The sequence below is a fragment of the Motacilla alba genome, chromosome 12 (genome assembly GCF_015832195.1).
Source record: "Motacilla alba alba isolate MOTALB_02 chromosome 12, Motacilla_alba_V1.0_pri, whole genome shotgun sequence".
In the NCBI taxonomy this organism is placed as follows: domain Eukaryota; kingdom Metazoa; phylum Chordata; class Aves; order Passeriformes; family Motacillidae; genus Motacilla; species Motacilla alba.
In genome coordinates, this window is record NC_052027.1 from 19274541 (window position 1) to 19294522 (window position 19982).

Here is a 19982-nt window from a genome sequence, read left to right on the forward strand (position 1 = left end):
GGGGGAGTTCTCCTCTGGAGGTCCAGGGGTGCTGGAGATGGGCCTGGTCCTCCTCTGGGAATGCAGGGGAGAAGAAAGCTGCTCCTCTGGGAATGCAGTGGGAAAAGGCTGCCCTGGTGTCCCAGAATCTCAGATTGTATCCAGGTAGGAATGCTTGGCTCCTCCCCATGGTGGAGCTTCTCCCAATGGGATGATGGAATTGGATCAGCCATGCAGGGACACTCGCTGGCCCATGGACAGAAGGGATCTCCTGGAGGGAGGCTTGGTTTGTGGGAGAGATAAAGAAAACTGCCCCGTGAACAGCAGAGAACTGCCCCAGCTCTGACAGAGGGCAAACAGAATGCACACCCCCAGGCACATCTTGCATTTTCCAACCTAAGACACTAAACCCTGCTATTTTCTACTTGAAGAGCTGGAAATGTAGAAGGCAGGGTGTCACTGTGATATTATATGAAAATCCTTTCACTAGGTTTTTCTTCTGAGAAGCTGAGAAGCCTCAGAGAGGAAATGTAAACAATAACTGTGATGGCAGTGGAATGTGGTCTGGAGATGGTTCACCAACAGGTGCATCTTTGATTGGTCTCACGTGAATTGTTTTTACTTAATGACCAATCCCAGTCCAGCTGTCTGGAGTCTGAGCAGTCACAGGTTTTTGTTATTCATTCTTTTTCATTCCTTTCTAGCTTTCTGATGTCTTTCTCTCTACTCTTTTAGTATAGTTTTAGTATAGCACATGATATGATATGATATGATATGATATGATATGATATGATATGATATGATATGATATAATATAATATAATATAATATAATATAATATAATATAATAATCAGCCTTCTGAAACATGGAGTCAGGATTCTCATCTCTTCCCTTGTCGGTATTGTCTGCCAATCCCACAGCAGGGCATTGAACTTTATGGCCACACTGAGCACCTGTTCTTGGTGAGATCAATTAGATATTAATTGGTGTCCGATGTAAAAGACTGCAGTGGGTAAGCCCAGGTGATGAGCTTGCCACGGGAACTCACTGTGGAATTTTATTCACTGTCCATGACTGGTAAAATGGTTATTTGTATACTGTCCTTTACAAAGCTCTGGCTCCATGGGTTTTGAAACAAACCAGTCAGCGCTGGTTTATGAACCAGTGATGGGTTACTTTTCCCCAGGGAGAGCCGCTCCAGTCCCGCTGCTGCTGCCCTGCACTGACGGTGGAGCCCACCCCTGCAGATGTGCCTAGCTGTTTGCTGGGCAAAGACCTGCAGGAGAGTTTGCCCAGACTCCTGAGCAGCCGTGGAGAGCCCCAGAAAGTCACTGCAGACAGATCTGACCCCGTTCTGCTGAATTCCTGCTGCCAGCAGCTGGGTTGGTGGGAATGTTTCACCCACGAGGAGACGCCGGAGTGCAGAGCTGGGCTTGGGAGCACAGTCCTGAGCAACCACAGTGTTTGCTGCAGGATGTGAGATAACATTATTGCCAACCCTCACTTCCAGTTCTAGCATTGCATCCTCAAACCCTGGTATTTGCATTTCAAAGCCATGTAGAATATTTTTTTTTAATGGGCTCGATATTTTGAGCCATAAGAGTGCGCATTTTGCACGTTGTGCTCCTGGTCCTCAAGGCTGCAGATTGCTAATGAAAGCTGATCAAGTGTCTTGGATTCTGAAAGAAATCCTTTATATAGTGTGACCTGTGATAAAATCTCAAGAGCTGAAAATGCTGCTGTGCTAATGCTATTATTTCCTATCAGGGAATGCTGATATACAAACAATTTGGAGAGTCAGTTTGATCAAGCTGGCAGCTGAATTAATCACATGGTCACTTATAGCAGGGTATAAATAAGCAGCAGTTCCTCTGAGGAGAACTGTACATTCATTAAAAGATGCTGCAAGCCTCTTCCTGCATTATCTAATTATCTCTTTGCCCTCATTTGGTGTCTCCAGCCCAGTGTTGATGACTGTATTCAGTGAAACTTCCTACATTTAATGGAGCTGCTTGGAGGTTATTTACAATTTATCAGTTTTGATAAATCCTGGTGGTTTGATGCTGTCCTGCAGTGCCACTCGTGGTGTCATCCTCCCCAGGCTGACAGGCACAGCACAGCCACAGCATCTTTGCCTCTAATGGGGAGACAGAGCCTGGAATGGAGGAGAGCTCCCTGTCCTCTAATCAGCAGCACTGAAATCACTCAGTGTTTGCCTCGTGCTTTGGCTGTTTCTGCACCTGCAGCTGCTCCAGCTAAAGGGTACTGCTCAGGTTCTGTGACAACAGAAGATCTGCCAGCTTTACTTTACTTTTTTTTTTTTTTTTTTTTTTTTTTTTTAAATGAGGAATCATCCCATGAACTGCTCTGAATTATGAGGTGTCTTCAGCTGAAAGGATGAGGAAAGAGAAATCCTTGGGATTCCCATTAAGTGCTGCTCACTGCCTCCCTTCAGTGGCACTGGATGCTGTTTTAAGGCCCTTTTGTTGTGATCTAAGCCTGTTTGTGAGAGCAGAGTGCTTGCCCTCAGGTTTGCTTCCATTCTTTGCTTTTTGCCTTTACTCACCATCTCCATTCTTTTGGATGTTCCAGTTTGTTTCCTAGTGAACACAATTATTTTTCCTTTTCTTGCCCTCCAAACTCTGTGGCATTTCTGATTAATCTCTATGAAGAAAGCCAGACTTGGAGCAGGATATTTCCAGAGCACAGGGCCAGTTCTCTGTGCTGCCTCCAGTTCCAGCACTGCTGCAGCTGAACAGAGCTTCTACTACAAACCTCACTTCTGCTGTTTTTGCATGTCTGGCACATGGGAAAATCCCATCCAAATCCCATCAATTCTTCCTTAACCTTGCTCTGAAATTCAGCAGGGTGAAAGGGAGTGTTCCACTGCTGTGCATGCAGCTGTGCCTGGGGGGTTTCACTGGGACAGGGATGTGCAGGGGCTGTCTGGGGTGCTCTGTTTGGGGATGTTTCTGCCATTAAACTGAGTCCAGGCAGCACAGCTCTCTGAGCACGAGTGTGTTTGGCACTGGACTTTTGAAGTAGGTATAAATCTTGTGGCTTTTGGTATTTCACCCACCAGACTGCTGAAATAAGTGCACAGAATATGAGGGGGAACAACATCATCTGTCTGAAAAGCAAACAAAGTTCATTCTCTCCCACACTTGGATTTTGGCAATACCTCTGCCAAAAAAACCAACAAACAAAACAACCTAAGTTTATCACCCATCTCTTCAGGCAAAAATCTGTGACAAGGGCTCATTCCCTTTTGCATTTTAAACCATTGGTGCTGATGTTCCAAGCCTCAAGCAAGTTCCTTTCAACTTAAATATCTCACAGACCAGCAGGTTTCAGGCTAGAGGTGATTCTTCTTTATGTGTAAGCAGACAGGTAAAAAACAAAGGAAATATAAAAATAATTTCCAGGTCCTGGGGTAAAAGTGGAGAAAGGGGGAAGAAAGTTCAGCCTGGAAGAGAATAATATCAAACCCAGTGACACAATAACCCTGCAGTGCAGACAGTGGGTAAAGAAGGAAAACTCTGTGTGATCAGATTGTGCTAGCAGGTGAAAGAGAAGCGTGTGCTTATGCTGTCATCTAAAAATTCTTAGGGATCTTTTTATGGATCCGTAATTCTGCGTTATTTTTTTTTTCATTGAAAACCAGATTATTTGGGTAAGAAATACAAGACCCTTCCCCTACACGTCTTTTTTCCCCCATTAGCTTCCTTAGTGACCCAAGACTTTGACAATTTCAGTGTTCCTTGCTGCCTTACATTGTGCCTGGCTGAATGCATCTACTTGGCTTTTCCTTTTTCTTCAGGGTATTTTAGAACCACATTCCCAAAGAACACCCACATTGTTGATACTTTTTTCCAAAGCCTTTTTCAGTAAAGTAGCAGAGAAAAGGGGAGGTTTTACTCCCTTTTGCTGCTTTGGAGCTGTAAATATAATTTCTCAAATGTTTCAGCATAAGGATGCTTATATTGGAATTGACTGACATCTCTCTCAAAAATGATTCAGAACACTCTTTTCAAAAAGAAAAACTTTCATGTCTAAAATGAGAAAGAACCAGCCCTAATTTGCAGGAAGTTCTGCCTGAACCCCCTTTCAACTCAAGGTCAGCTTAAGCTCTCTCTGGGTAAGAATATAACAGAAAAAAATGTAATTATATATACAAGTATATATAACTATAGAAGACAGGTTGTGTTTCCTTTGGTTAGAAAGGCAAACGAAAGATTTTGAATCTTTCATTAACTCTGTGGAAATTTCCTTAGGTTGATTTTAAATTACATCTTCTCTGCTACCTTTTTTTTTTTTTTTTTTTTTTTTTACTATATGTTAATATATAAGAATCTATCAACTTTCTTTGATCAGAAGTGCTGGAGATTTGCATTTATTAAAAGAGGTGAAGGTCAATGTTCTTACTGGGAGACTGCATTTAAAGCACTGAGTTGCAAAAGGGAAGTACTAAATTACTAAATATTAGGAATTTTTAAATGATTGTAGCATTTATTATAATTCTGTCAGTATGGAGTTCTTGATGAGAAGGGAAAACCTGTCTAAATAAATCGCATTTCTTTACGGATAGGTACTTTAAAGGATGTTTACTGTGCTTTAACCCTGGAGCACCCCATGTAAACCAGAGGTAAAAGGAAATCTAAACCAGACTGGCAGTGAGTGACAGGTAGAAGTACCTAAAATATTTGAAACAATAGGAAGATCGTTTTAACCATCTGATTATTTCAGATTTGAGTCGTTTGATCTGATATAGATCGCTTATTCTTTATTCAAAAGCAGCTTTAATCTGGTGGACGCAGAGTGGAGGTGGATGCCCCAGAGGTCAGGGTTTCGTCCAGGATTTGGCAGCACTGGGTTTAATTCCATAAAATGCAGTCATTGGTGCAGAGTGCAGCAGCTCCAGTGGGGAAGACTGAAGAGAGCCAGGAGGTGAGCAGAGCAGAGGGCAGGGAGTTTGGGATGGGGTGGGAGGCCAAAGTTCCTCCTCAGTCCTGTCCAATCTTGCCCCTCCTGGGTGAGCCCCACGCCCTGGAGCGCTGCCCGGGCTGCAGAGCTCTTGGAGCAATTCACAGCAACAAAACAAAGTTCAGTTTGATGAAGTGCACGTTTTTTGGCCAAAGTGTTTCACTGCAGGATAATTCCTGTTCTGCTTGCCGAGTTTGTCCCTGCTGCAGCTGTGAGGAGGGACTGATGCATCTCTGCTCTCCTCTGCCCCCAGGAGCTCCCCTGCCGGGTCCTTGGCGCTGTCTGGGAGGCAGAGCCACAGCCCAGGCTCTGACAAACCCAGCAGTGCTCTTCTTCTCTGTGCTGCTGCTGCTGCTTTCCATGGTCTCCGTTTCTCCTCTCAAATCAACAAAAATAGCAAAAAAAAAAAAAAAAAAAAAAAAAAAAAAAAAAAAAAAAAAAAAAAAAAAAGCAAAAATAGCAAAAATGTTTACCGATGTTAGTGGGTAAATAGCTACCCCCAGCACAGGTAAATAACTCCTGCTTTTATTCTTCAGAAACACAGCCAGGCTGGATTTTGGGGGTGCCAGGTTCAAGGGACAGTGTGGCTGTGCTGTCCTGCTCCCCTGTGTCCCCTGGTGTCCCCTGGGCTCCCCCCTACTGTCCCCACCCCTCCCTTGTTGAAGGTGGCTCTGCTGGGATCATTCCTCACCCCAGCAAGCACTGCATTGACTTCATTGATTTCCCACCTTTCCCAGACTCCCAGTTTCCATAATGATGTGCTTAGCAATCGTTGCCATGTGCAGGACTCATTCACACTTTGGGAAGGGCACACTCACCTAACATTCTTGTTAGTGTCAGCTCTGTGGAAATGGTGACATCATTCTCTCCTCTATTGTCTGGTAACTTCGATTTTTTTTTTCCTCTTCTTGATTGGTTTTTCTTTTTTTTTTTTTCCCTTTAAACTTTCTGAACAGTAATAAAATTTTCCCTCCTTATTATTCAAGCCATATTTTTTTTTTTTAATTGCAAACAAATCATGTCTTTCTTCACACAAGCTGAGGCAACTTGTAGGGTGTCCTGGCTTTCTGCTGGCCCTGGTTTGAGGTGCCCCCAAAGCCCCTGGCCCATGTGCACACTGTGCACTCACAGTCTCACTGCTCTGAGTGGGGCAGGGATTAATCCCTCTGCACCGAGGTAATTTTCATTTCTCTTCTCATAATTGTGTAAAATACTTCTAAGCCTTTTTTGGGGGTTTATTTGGCACCCTTGCACTGTAACACAGTCACAGTGGGTCATGAAGTGACCAATTAGCATTTCTGTGTCCAAACCTGCTGTAGCTTGTGTGGAAATTTTTATTTGGCAGTGGCTGGATAAGGAGTGATGGGGAAGGAAGAAAGAAAAATGTGATTTATATTTGCTCTTTGCTTGCGTGACAATTTATGAGTCAGCCACAGCCTAAACTACAATTCCAGTGTCCTTCAGAGATCTCCAACTGTTTATTTTCAGCAGGAGTTAGAACCCGGTCTCCAAAATGTTATCATTCAACAGCAGATGCAGCTTTAAAACTATTTCTGGTGTTTATTCATCTGTGCAGGAATGAAGTGAATCTGCAACAAGGAATTTCCAGAGATTTCACCCACATTGCTGGAATTAGTTCTTTCCACTTTTAGTCCCAGTAGTTATGGACCTATATGCTGATTTTTGTCATTAAGTCTGTTTCTGATTATGAGGCAATGTCAAATGTCCTGCAAGATTTGAAAAGCCTTTCTACTTTTTAGTTTTAGGTTCCCTTTTGCTTAAAAAATAGGAGCAGATTGGCAAGCTTGGAGTTGCTGTTTTCTTGCATGAGCAAAGGAATAAAGGAAACCGAGGTTTTAAAGGCCTCTGCATTATAAACCAAGTTAGATTCTCATGACAGTGGGTTTTTTTCCATCATACAATGGGATTAAATGGAAGTGGAAGAGTTTAAGGAACAGAAAGAGATGTTTTTTTAAAGGTGGAGTTTCTGGTGATGCAGGGATGCAGATTTCTCCTACCTTTTCTGGAGAGTTTTTCCTCTTACAGTTCTTGTTAGTAGAATCTCCTTTCCTGTAGACTCTGAATTGCCAAGTATGATTTATTTTAGAGTCTCAGCCATGCTGTTTTCCTCTCTCCTGTCCTTTTCAGTGGTTTGTGATCTTGGCCATGCCCAGCTCTTGGGAGATTGGGAATCACTTGTGCAGTCAATGAAATAATGATACAGTCTGCTGAATGAGACTCACTCCTTAAATGACATTATTTCCTCAAATGTTTATATTCTTCTGAACTAGAATCATTTCAGACTCCCTCTGGAGAATTGCCTGCTCCTAGACTTGATCCCCCACCCATTTCCAGACTGTAGAACAAAGGAAGAGAAAGGAAAGGCTCAGAGGAATTCTAAAATTCCCAAACTGGCATTTTAGACCCAGTCACCAGCTGGACAGCAAATCCAATTCATGGCCATTTTTACTTCTGCCAATACAACTGTATTTTTGCCTAATGAAACTCCCAAACCTCCAACAGCAGAGTGTCAGAATCAGGAGGAAAAGGTCTCCTTAAATGACTTGCAACAATTTCCTTTGATGAAATGGGGGTTGCTGGGTGCACTATTTATTCCTGACTGAGGGAAAAGCACACAGCAGACTGTAGAGTTGCAAAAACGAAAACAAGGGACAGCAATTAAAAATGACACTTGTGGCAGCTGGGATGGAGGACTGTGCCCTGAACACAAACTAGAAGATCTACAGTGTAAATTCAGACTTTAGCTCTTGAGAGCAACTCATTGTGGTTAAAAATATCACCACAGAATGAAAAATTCCAGGTTTAACAATGCAATATGAAAAATTTCTCTTTCTTCCCTATCCAGAGAGTATCTTGTTAAGACACTTCCTTTGCAGATCTGGACATTCTGATTTCGTACTAAAAGTTAGTGTTCACTAGCAGTTGCTGTGGAACTTGAATTTCTTCTCCCTGCATCAGACATTCTTTGGTGTTTTCTGAGCACAGAAGAACCACCCTTGCAGTTATTTACCTCTTATGGCCTGCAATAGTTCCGTATTTCAGGATTTGAAATCCTTCCTGTCCCTTTCCTCTCTCCCCTCAATACACTGCTGTTCAGCTCAATAGCTCCCTAAATCTGATTTGGTGCCTTGAGTTGGAGGTTCTGTCAGTTGTATTTCTGTGCGGCTCCAGTCAGAGCCTGAAGTTGCACTTCACCCCTGAGAGGTGTGAGGCTGCACTTGGTAGCTGCTCTCCAGAGCTGCTGAAGGTCTCCACACTTTCAGTGGAGAACACCAGTTCCAAACTGTTGCATTTCCCTTGCAAATGGATGCAGAGGAGCAGGCAGTGGCTGTGCTGGCCTCCTCAATGACTCCAAGTGAAGAGCAGGGTCTGAGCCTGCCTGGGCTGCTCCTCCCCATCCCCAGCTGGGGAGAGGCTCCTGGTTTGTCTGGGGCACCTCAGTGACAGAAACGTGGAGCTGTTGCTGCAATCCTCTCAGGGGTGGCTGAGGGGCTGCTTTCCCTGCTCTGTGATGTGAGGGTGACCTGGGAATGGTTTCCATGGCAGTGGGATGTGCTTTGTGCTGCCCATGGCAGGGCAGAAGAAAATGATATTGAAAGCCTGAGCCTGTCTGTGAGTGACTTTCAGATGCTCTGAAAAGCTGGGGACGTTTTTGGGGGCCCATCAGTCCTTGGGTGGATGAGTCATGGTGTGTCTCAGCCCTGGGCATGACAGATGTTGGCTCAGAAGCAATTAGAACCTGTTCTGACTTCTGCTGTCCCCTGTGCTGCTGGAGCTGCAGAGCCTGACAGGAAAGCTGCTGGTCCTGCTGTGTGCTGGGCTGGCACTGCCTGTGCAATGGATTTGACTCCCACAACCGGCTCAGAAACAAAAAAATCCTCCCATGGGTATTGCATGTTCTTTATTTCAAAATAACATTTTTTATCTAAATGGTATTTCAAGTCAAATTGTATCAGCCTCCACGTATTTTCCTCTCTCTTTTTTTTTTTTCTTTATCTGTTTTTGGCAACCCTAAGAGGTAGAAAATTCCTCACAAAAGACTGGACCTTGCCTTTGTTAAGAGACCATTTTTCCACTTGTAATTGTGAAAAAAAAGACACCAATGAGAAGCAATCAGCAAAACCAAGGCTATGAAACAATAAAACCTTGAAGTACAGAAATTATCTCAAACTCTAATTCCCAAACCCTCAGCTCTCATGACCTTTCTGCTTTGCAGGGTGCATGTGGGTGAAACCATTTGAATACTGATAATTTTTCAATGTCAGCCCACAGTCCTTGTTTACTCCCTGGCAGAGATAAGTTACCTCACAGCTCTTTGAGGCAGAATCAGAAACCAGTAATTAAGAATTTAATTTTGTTTGTGCCCCCCAGGGAACACGAGGAGCTCTGTGGGGGTTGAGCAGGAGCAGTGAGGATGAGGTGGAGTCACACCCTGAGGAGGAGCAGTGCTCACAGGAGCAGTACAGGACCATTTGTGGGATATTCATGGAATCACAGGATGGTTTGGGGTGAAGGGACCTTAAAGCTTTCCTCATTCCAGGCCCTGCCATGGTAGGAACACATTCCACTAGACCAGACTGCTCCAAGCCCAGCCTGGAGCATTCCCAGGGGAATCCAAAACCTCTCTGGACAATCTGTTCCAGTGCCTCACCACCCTTGAGTAAAGAATTTTCTCCCATGATCCCATCCAAGCCCACTCTCAGCTTAAAGCCATCCCCCTTGCCTCTGACCCCAAACCTCCACGGAAAGCCCTCTCCAGCCTCCCTGTGAGCCCCCCTTAAGGGGCTCTCAGCACTCCCCAGAGCCTTCTCCTCATTTAGACTTAATTCAGGTTTATTTACTACTATTTATTTCCTATTTTCCTATTACGTATTTATTATTGAACTTAAACCCAAACAGCTGACTGTGTTCTGTGCTGCAGGTTTTGGCAGAGGTGGGAATTTAGGGAGACCTTTTCCTCCTGACACTCTGCTGTTGGAGGTTTGGGAGTTTCATTAGGCAAAAATACAGCTGTATTGGCAGAAGTAAAAATGGCCATGAATTGGATTTGCTGTCCAGCTGGTGACTGGGTCTAAAATGCCAGTTTGGGAATTTTAGAATTCCTCTGAGCCTTTCCTTTCTCTTCCTTTGTTCTACAGTCTGGAAATGGGTGGGGGATCAAGTCTAGGAGCAGGCAATTCTCCAGAGGGAGTCTGAAATGATTCTAGTTCAGAAGAATACAAACATTTTAGGAAATAATGTCATTTAAGGAATGAGTCTCATTTCAGGGAAGTTTGCTGTAATTCAGACTCCCCTTCTAAGTGAAGAAGTGAGTGAGCTGTATAAAACAAGGAGGTTTTGTTCTGCTAAGCTGAGCTCTTCTGTGGGCACCTCAGTCCAGGTTTGGGGTGTGATGATTTCAGCCTTGAGGTGATTTGAAAGAAGTTGAGGAGGAAGAATGCAGTTGAGCTATTTTGGCACGCTGAGGCAAAAAGACGAGACAGAAAAGCAGAACAGAAACCCAAGACCTCTGAAAATCCCAGTCTTTTGAAAGTAAAGTGTAATTAAGGACACAAGGATGATTTTAATTTAATTTCACACTAGGAAACACACTCTATAGCTTTTGTATTTTGAGGACATATACATAAAATTATTAAGAAAATAAGACAAAATACCAAAGGATTCAGTGTCTTAAAGTCCATGAAATTCTAAATCTGAGAGAGGCCCTGTGGCTGGTAATGCCACATGTCACATGCACCCTGTGAAGGTTTAGTGTCACTCTCTCACACTGAGCAATTCCATTTCATGCAGCGCTGTTTAAAAGTGCTCCTTTCTTCCTACTCCCGGCTCCTCCCATCACCATGTACAGATTAAGGACAGTATCATGGAAGGGAGGAGTTTGAATCCAGGGTTTTTTCCTCCCAGTGTGCACAGATGCACTGAACCCCTCGGAGCAGCTCTGGCTGGACAAGGCCACTCTGATCTGCTGCAAAAATTCTGTGACTCAGAGTAACATCTGTCATGAGTCCTCACTGCCAAATACTCCAGAGAGAGCTTCAAAAATAAATGGGACAATTATTAAATAACTTTACAGATCAGGTGGGCTTTAATTTACTAATAGTTAATGCCTCCTATAAATGAAAAAATCATGGGAGGAGGAAACTCTCCTTGAAAAATGCCATTTGTGCCAGAAGTGTGAACCCCTCAGCGGTTACCCAGGGAGAAATTTGCCAAATGGGAAGTGAGGAGGGCGTTGGGAGGGGAAGGGACATTGAGGATGAAGTCAAATCATTTGTGGAAAAAACCCAAAAGCTTCATGGGGGAGCTCAGGGGAGAAAATACCCAAGCTTCCTTTTAGGGCCAGTTTGCAGGTTTAATAGAAAATTAATAAACTAATTGACTGCCAGGTCTGGGGGACATGGGAACAGGAAAAAGGGTCCAGATGGTGACAAATCCAAATGCTGCAAGAACCCTGCAGTAAATGAGGATCCAGAGCCAGGTCTGTGCCTGCATTAGAATCCTGCTCCTGAACACACAGATCAGGCTCATTTCATCATTTCCTGGCACTTCCCCTCTTCACACCTCTGCCATATTCCTGGGAAAGTCTGAGAGAGCTGCACACAACAAAAGCTGATACTTGTTGGGATTTTTAGCAAATAAAGCCAAGCAGGGATCTGATTTCTGCTCATTTAAACTTTTACCTGTAGCACAGCCAGAGGCCGTTTCTGTGGGATATAATCCTAGCATGTACCTCAGTATATACTCAGTAACAGCATATTATGCTCTGGTATTCTGTTAGCAATATATTTAGCATTAAGAGATAGTTTTCTTTCTTAGAGGGTGAATATTGTTCTATGTATACATGCCCTGTCTAATGTGTCTTTAAGAAAAATGTACATTAACAATATATATCTATTCTTAAAATCTTCCTCTGCTAAACCACAAAAAAACCCAAAATACAAAAAAACCCCAACGAAGTAAACAACATTGAACAGAGTTTGTTTCATTGTTTGTATAACACCTTTTGTTCTCTCCTTTAAAATGAAATTAAAATAATACAAATTTTTGTTCCCAATGTGGCTCAAAGGTGCCACAATTTTCAGTGGAGGTGTGTGTGAGCTACACAGTGTGGAAAGGAATGGAAAGGAATGGAAATCTTATTCCCCAGCTTGCATTGTGGACCTTATTCTGGTATGAAAAACTTTTTCCTGGGAAAATTCATACAGATACAGTTGAATGATCTTATTTCATCACTGGCATTATCTCAGGCAAATCACATCCTTCAAAGATCCACAGTGCATCTTTTCAGTAACATAAGTGCAGCTGGCTGTTTTGGGAACTCTGCCCCTGTCTGGCAGGTGAATGACACAGCAAAAGCACCTTGGAAGAAACCTATTTTTTTATTTTTTACTTTTGCCCTGGGAATTGTTTTATTGCTGATTAAACATTCCACGGCACCACGATCAGGCTCACCTCTTTACATCAATTGGCCTCCACGTGGGGCCTAATTTTGTGTCTCTGCAGCTGCACTGAGGGAAATTAAACCTTAGAACTCACTAGTGCACTGCACGAGTTGTTTGCTAACACAGAATGACAGCAAAGTGAATTATTTCAGCCTTTCCTTTCCCTGAGAGCCTGGGAACAAGATTGCTTTGGACCTTCTTCAAGCACTTAAATTTAACTTCTTATGTAAAATCTGACTGTTGTCAGGAAAGGCTGCTGCATATTCCTAAGGCATCTCTATAATTGCAAATATAAAATTCAGCAGAGCAATGAAAAAATCTAGCTTCAGAGTTAAATAAAGTGAATAATTGAGTGAGAAACACAGAGCCCTTAAAACCTGCACTGCTGGCATGCACTCCTGGGTGTGTTTATCATTCAGTTTGTCACCTGCAGGGTAAGGGATAAATCCAGGGATAACACAGGCTTTGGAGTGGGGCTTCCACAAAGGCTGCAAACTGTGCCCATCCCCTGCATAGCCAGGGCTGTAAGTCAGTGTGGCTGAGGTGGGTGTGGTGGGCACAGTTTGGTTTGGTGCCAGTCCAGTCCCAGTCTTCCAGAGCTGTAAATCCGTGTGGGTCAGTTGAGAGTGGTGGGCACAGTTTGGTGCCAGCCCAGTCCCAGGGGCACCCCAGGGCTGGGCTTTGCAATCCAGGTAAGGCAGGGCTGTGCCCAGCCCGGGACTGCTGCTCTTCCTTTGGGCCACTCCTCGCTCCTGGCCAGTCCAGGCGTGGCTGAGCTGGACAAATGTCCCTCATTCCTCCTTCCAGCTGTCCTGGGGCCGGCTGGGCTCAGCAGGAGATCACCAGGGGGTTGGACAGGGACCGTGGGCTCTGTGCCTGCTCCATGGGCTGCTTGTGCAGCAGTTCACAGGCTGCCAGCTCCTGCTGAAGGGTGTCCAGCACTTCCAACAGCTGGGCTTTGCCTTGGGAAAGCAAATTGCAAACATGAGCATTTGAACAAAGTCAGGAAGTTGCAGTTTCACAATCATTACAGGCTCTTTTCTTCATGAGTGCCCTTTCAAGTGGTTATCATTAAATGTCTAAATTTTGTGACCAAGTAATGAATTCTTGTCCAAAAAAAACGTGAGCAAATCTGGGTTCAGCTGTCTTCTCTGGTTTCCTCTTGCTTCATCCCCTGCCCACTGAGGTCTCACGTACTTGTGTGAACAAAGACTATTTCATATCACCATTGCCAACCCAAACACCCACTTTGGCTGGTCAGAGAAAAATGCTTTATTATAAAGATTTGGGAAAGAAAAATGTTTGATTACAAAGACTGGGAAAGCTGCTGAACCCTCCCTAGGTGCACAGGCAGACAGTGGGAAGCAGAGAAGGTGAGCTGTGTATGGCAGTGGTGATGCAGAATGCACAGAGAACAGCAGAGCAGCACTTGGAATTTTGGGGAGCTGAGCTGTGCTGCTGTTACAAAGGGAGGAGCTTTGAGCAGCATCTCTTGGTATTATTGTCACTGCTAGTAATGAAGGGTGGGACTTCTTTCAGGCTAAAAATGATTTATTGCTCAGATAAACATCAGTCTCAGAGGCCCTGAGATTTCAGAGGAGCAAGCAGTTGGCCATAGCTCAAGAGCAGCCACAAGTTCTTTGTTACAAGAGTAACAGGGTTTATTTTGCTTTTCTAAGCCATCACCTTTACTCACTTCTGCTGCACTGCAGATCCTTTTGTCCAATGGCTTCTGTCTCACTTGCACACAAACGCTTCTGTGATAACTTCTGAGCTCTCAGCTCACTCCATACAACCCCACCCCTACCCTACAAACCCTTCAGCATCTTATCAGTGCAGCTTCTCACTTACTTCAGGCACATTCTTACAACTACAGAACCATAAGTTTATGATTTTCTGCTTAATATCTGTGTATTGTATTTTTACATCAATCCAAGCTCCTTCCAAGGCTGCAGATCAACCCCTTCAGTGTCTGTGGAAGTTTCTGTTTTTCCAACTCCCACACCTTGGAGTCCCTGCTCCTGTGCAGGATAATTGGCAGCACCTTCTGGACATTGTGCAGTGGATCCAAACAGGCTCCTCTTCTGCTCTCCCAGGAGAACATCAAACCCATGGCTCAGCTGTGATTTCTCTCTGTATTGGTGTCTTGGAGCCTACAAAAGTCTGGTTTTGCCCTCTTTTCTCTGCTTCCTCTGCAGCTAAAGAGCACAGCTTGGCTCTGGGCTGCCTGTGCCCTGGATTGCTGGGCACAAGGAAAAACAGGCTTTGAAACTGCAAACCCCAGAGGGTTCCCATGCTGTTCTCCCTAAACCCCTGTAAATAATACTCTCCAAAACGGAGCCCCTAGGCCACATCTGGTCTTTTCTAATCTAGTCTTTGACTGCTGCCTGCCTATTAAAGCCCCTCCAAGCCATGTTCCTGGGACAGGATGTTCATTCCTTGCAGGGAAGTACAAGTGCTCTGCTAATAGGAACAAAGTAATCAAAGCAAAGCCCTGGGGCTGTGATCCCTGCACAGCTCCTGCAAAGGCAGCTCTGGACCACTGGCAAGGGACAGGAGCTTGCAAGTTTAATTTTCACACCAGAATCATGAAATGCTGTTATTAGAGGAGTGCAGGTTTGAGCTGGTTTCTGTACAGACCTGTTCTGATGGGTAAATCTTGTGTTGTAGAGAGGAACACAACACACTGGGCTAGTAAACCTGAGAAACAGCTGCATTACATACTTGGTCATTTCTCCACTTTCTCATATCAATGAAACCCTAAAAACATTTGTAGGATACTGAATTATCCCCCAAAGGGATAAAAAACTAAAAAAGCCCTGACTAAAAAAGCACTCTGGGTGTGGTTTTGATGCATCACAGACTAGAAAGCTTCACTTTCTATAGGTATTCTTCTTGCAAACTACCTCATTCTCCCCAGCCTGTACCCCAGGATTTGAAATATACTTTTCCTACCCAGTGTTTGTCCCCAAAGGACACTTTTCATGCTTCTTGGTCTTTAGATGTGATTTCTTTTCTTACCAGGCTGGGGGTCACGGCAGGATTCCAAAGTGCTCAGCAGGATTTTCCCCAGGGCTCGCTTTGATATGTTCTTTAAAAAAACAAAACAAAATTATGGCACAAATGTGTCCTTCACCAGTTTACAGATATGCAACAGAACCTGTGTGCAGGGTATTTGCATTTGGAAACTAAACCAAAATGACACTGAATCCTGATTAACACAAGATTTGATATTTGCTTTATTTTCAAGCATTTGATCTTAGACCCTGCTCAGACAGTTTGTAGGGGGTTGTAATTCCTTAATATGGCTGTGGAAAGAGAAATAACAATTATTCAGTGGGAAATACAGAATTTACTAGAGCTTGTGCCTAAACAACTGTAGGTGGCAAGGAGGGTAAGCAGAGTAAAAGCTCTTGGAGTTCTCTGCCAGGTCTGTTGGAAGGTGAACTGGACCTGGTGGTGTTATTTTAGGAAGGGTCTTCTCAGACCCAGGTGAAGGACAGAGCAAATGTCCCATGGCAGGGCTGGATGTGAGATGTAATAAACATTAGCCAAAGTGAGAGCACTTTAAACACTACTCAGGATTTGGATCGTCTCTCACAGTGGTGGTTTTACCTATGAAATCCAGTGGGACATTACATAAGGTGCCTGGGAAAGCAAACTGTCCTCATTTTCTGTCAAGACACTGGGGTGCTTTCTGGGAGATGGTCTTGCAATCAGTTTAATTAGCACTTAGAGAGCCCTGAGTATCTGCAGGGACAGGTTGTTCTTGCTAAAACTTCAAGAAGTGGCAGTGGAAGGGAGCAATTCTGGGAGGAAGATGCTGTTACCTCCAGGCAGAGCTGGCCCTGCTCCCTGCCTGGAGCCTCTCCCATCTGCTTGGCTGTCCCAGTGGGGACTGGGGCAGAGTGGGAAGCAGTGTGAGGATTTCACATGGCCTCAGCAGCACTGTGTGAGGTTTTATTAGTCCTGTCAGGATGTGTGTGTGCCTTTGGGCAGTCACTGCTTGGTGGAAGGTTCTGTTGGGAATGAGATATTTCAGACATGAAGGTGAATGTGCTGGGGAAGTGACATTTAAACCCACAGGTTCTGATGGGTAAGGTCTCTTTTGTCTTGGGCATATCCCATCAGGGATTATGGGGATTCTTGCTAAACTCCCCTGGCAGTTTTATCTCTTTAATGCTGATTCAGAGTTATACTAGCATGCAGTTAAACAAAGGTCCTGTTCTAGAAGGAACAATACACATTCTGGAATCTTCCTGATTGCTCACTCTGTTTTCCTTGTTTGCCCTCCATTTTGATTTAAAGGGTAATGAGCTTGAAGATTCAGCTCCAGGGAGACCTCTAGGCTTTTAGAAAGCCAGGCAAAGGGGCCAAAAGCTTTCTGCAACCACCAGGCAGCTCGCAGGGCACATACCTGTAAAATCCTGTCCTGCTGTAAAAGATTTTATACTTCCTAGAAGGGATGAACATATTCTCAGCTTGGAAGGGACTACAAACCCCAGTTTTCAGTCCCAGGACTGCTTTCTCACCATACCAAGTCTCGGAGTTGCTGGAGAAGCTGCAGAACATCCAGGAGCTTCTCTTCCACCAGGGACAGCCGAACCCTCTCTGTCTCCAACATCTGCAGTTCCATCTTCAGCACTTCTGTCTCCTCCACCTTCTGCTGCAGCTCCCCGAGCCAGGGGCCCTTCATCTGCACAAAACACACCAAACTGAAGGCACTGGAGCTTCTCCTTACTTGCCCAAGGATTGCAAAGCTGAGTTTTCCCCCTTTTGTGGTAAATGGGGCTCACTCCAGAAGATTCCCTTGAAAGGAAGTCCATTTCTTTAATGTGCTACATAAAGTGAGATATCAGGGGTTATTAGGAAATCAGAGCTTTGCTCTTGTGCACAATGGGAGCTCATTCATCACTGGGTGCAGGCAGCTCATTCAGGAATGTTAAATATTACATTTATTATATATTTTATACTTAAATACTAGCATTGCTATGTCAGCCTTCTCCCCTTTTGCATTCCTGTTGTCCTCTGTAGAGCAAAACTAATTTGTGTGCCCTCAGCACAGTCATCTCTTTGTCTTGCAGCTCCTACCTAGCAATCATCTGTACATTCAGCAAGACAGGAAGATGTCTCTGTCCCTGGTGCAGTGGGAACCAGGTGAGGAACACCAAGGGCAACAACCTCTCCACTGTTTCTCCTTGCTTTTCTCCACATGTTGGGATGAACTTCTCCTTTGACCCTTCATGGCAGTTCATAAACTAATTGCCTTTCTAATTAAGCTGGCAACTTGCATGCAAGCTCATACAGAAAATAATTGGCATTTCTTTTTAACACTATACCTGGCAGCATAACACTTTATTTTTACGCTTCACTCATGCTCTCCCCATCTATCACCCCCAGGTCACCACCCTGTCTTCAGGAGGAGCTATTTATAAGTGTTTGCCTGTTGGAAAGTAAAACTTTCTAGACATGACAAATCTCAGAACTCTCTCAAACTCTGGTTTTACAAGCCTCAGGCTGGAGCAATTATTAATCAGTATTTGAGAGTGTTGCCCTTCACCTGCCTGCTGAGGCTCTTGCTTGTCAGCCTTGTTGTTATTTGTCTGATTTTCCACATTGAGCAGGTACAAACAGAAGCATATACAGCCATGTGTAAGGCACTTTTGTCAGCCTCAGAGAAGGTGTTGCTGGTTTATTTATTAAGCCAATATATTTATTTGCAAGGTGATCGAGAGAGAGCATTTCTCAGTCTTCCTATTTGCTTTCTGTTGATTACAAGGAGAGTCACCTTTTTGACAGGAATTTTTTATTACTTGTCTGTTTTCTAGCAGCAAATTCCTCCCCTGTAACTGCTGGCTAACATAAAAGGGCTTAAGAATAAATTTCCTAACAGGCTCAACATGATTCACCCTACTGCTATTTAATTCATGTCACAGTGAGTTGGCACTATGTCTTCTTCACTTCCCTGCTTGCCTCTAAATCAAGAGCAACAGATTCCATTTTTCTTCTGTAATTTTGTATTAATCTATTGATAATGGTGCTTTTCCAGATGAGCTGCACACAACTAACATCCATCAGCAGAGATGAAAAAGAGGGCAGTATGATGCTGCAGAAGAAGATGAGCACCTCAGAATGGGGAAAAAAGGAGAAGAAAACTAGCACTACCTGCAGGTATTTATTTTTCCTGTGGACTGATGCTAAGCAGTAGAGAAGGAACTTTTGTGTTTCCCTAAAGAATATTGCAAGGATAAATTGCTGTTGAATACTGCAAATTGTGTAAGGCAGAAACAGGATTTTATTCTGGTTTAATTTTTTTTTTTTCCTAACAAGTAAACTCTTTAATTTAATCAAAGGAGAAAATGATATGAAACACTGTTAAAACACAAAGGATGGCAACATGTATAGAAGCTGAATACTTTACCCTCATTTTAAATATTTCACTGATTCACATATTCATTCCAGAAGTACTGGAAGCTTTCTGCTTTGTTTAAAAATGGGTTATAAAATACTGAACAAGCACAGGAGAAAGCAGACCAGGGCAAGGCACTATTTTTGTTTCACAGAAAGATTGCTGGCACTTCTGTGCCCATCAGGGGCTGAAGTCTGTAGAGTTTAAATAGTGAGAGCACACAGGACTGCTGGGACACAGCACTTTAAATAATGTGGTTATAACCTCTGCTCAAGGGGAGTTGGACATGCTGCTAACCTGAGAACTAATTTTATTCATATTTTATTACAGTAGATTGATATATTTATTACATAAATATGTCAGTCTAAGCCAAATAAAAAGACAGAGTAAATGGGATAATTTACTCCAAAACAGGGAGTCTCAGCCAGCCTGAGGGATTTCTTGAAAAATTATTCTGCTCCCAGGGGTGTTGGATGCTTTAGGATATGGGGAGTACTTCATCCACAGCTGGAGAACCTCAGTAAATCAAGGACAGTATTTGAAGGGCCTGGGGTACCTCTCATCCTCCAAAGGCAGTTTTGGGTAGGAATCAGAGTAGAAATGCAGGTGCTGGAGGAAAGCAGATATCTGAGCTGACAAACTACAGCACAACAAGAAACATCAGCAACAGAGAGCAGAATGGCCAGAATAAAATACAAACACACAGATGCAGCTCCCCAAAGATGCATAAACAACTCTTTCACACTCTGCTTGGCACCTGTTACCTCTTCCATGCTTGTTTCCAGTTTTTTCTCTTGGTGGCCCTTGAGTTCTGGCTTCTCTGTGAGGGGGGAGATTGTCCCCGAGAGCTCCACAGGGTCCTTCCTGTCAGTGCTGCTGGTCTCCAGGTAGGACAGCAGCTTTCTCCACGTCTTTTCATCACATCTACACACATCATTAAGAGAAAAGAGTTAGTGAGACCTCACAATAGAGGTCTGTGTTTGTTAAAACCAGTTTTCCTGTGGATTTCTTGGCAGCATGGGTCACAAATGAGTGTCTGACACTAATTAGGGCTCGGGGGGAATCTCCAGCAGGCTACTCCCCACATGCCACACAGGATGAGCAAAAGGCTCCTGACTGCAGCCACAGGTTGTGAAATGATCTTTGC

General features: G+C 43.9%; 1 protein-coding gene across 2 annotated transcripts in view; it reads right to left on the reverse strand.

The window, feature by feature from the left end:
• Nucleotides 1–11874: 11874 nt before the first annotated feature.
• The window catches only part of EFCC1 (EF-hand and coiled-coil domain containing 1), a 36706-nt gene continuing 28598 nt past the window's right edge, over nucleotides 11875–19982 (reverse strand). For both annotated transcript variants that reach the window (XM_038149459.1, XM_038149460.1), the window contains exons 5-8: nucleotides 19600–19759; nucleotides 16964–17122; nucleotides 15448–15517; nucleotides 11875–13388 (exon numbers count right to left, since the gene is read on the reverse strand). In XM_038149459.1, coding sequence (XP_038005387.1) covers nucleotides 13255–13388; nucleotides 15448–15517; nucleotides 16964–17122; nucleotides 19600–19759 — 523 coding nt within the window. In that variant the 3' untranslated portion in view covers nucleotides 11875–13254. The remainder of the gene's footprint in view (nucleotides 13389–15447; nucleotides 15518–16963; nucleotides 17123–19599; nucleotides 19760–19982) is intronic.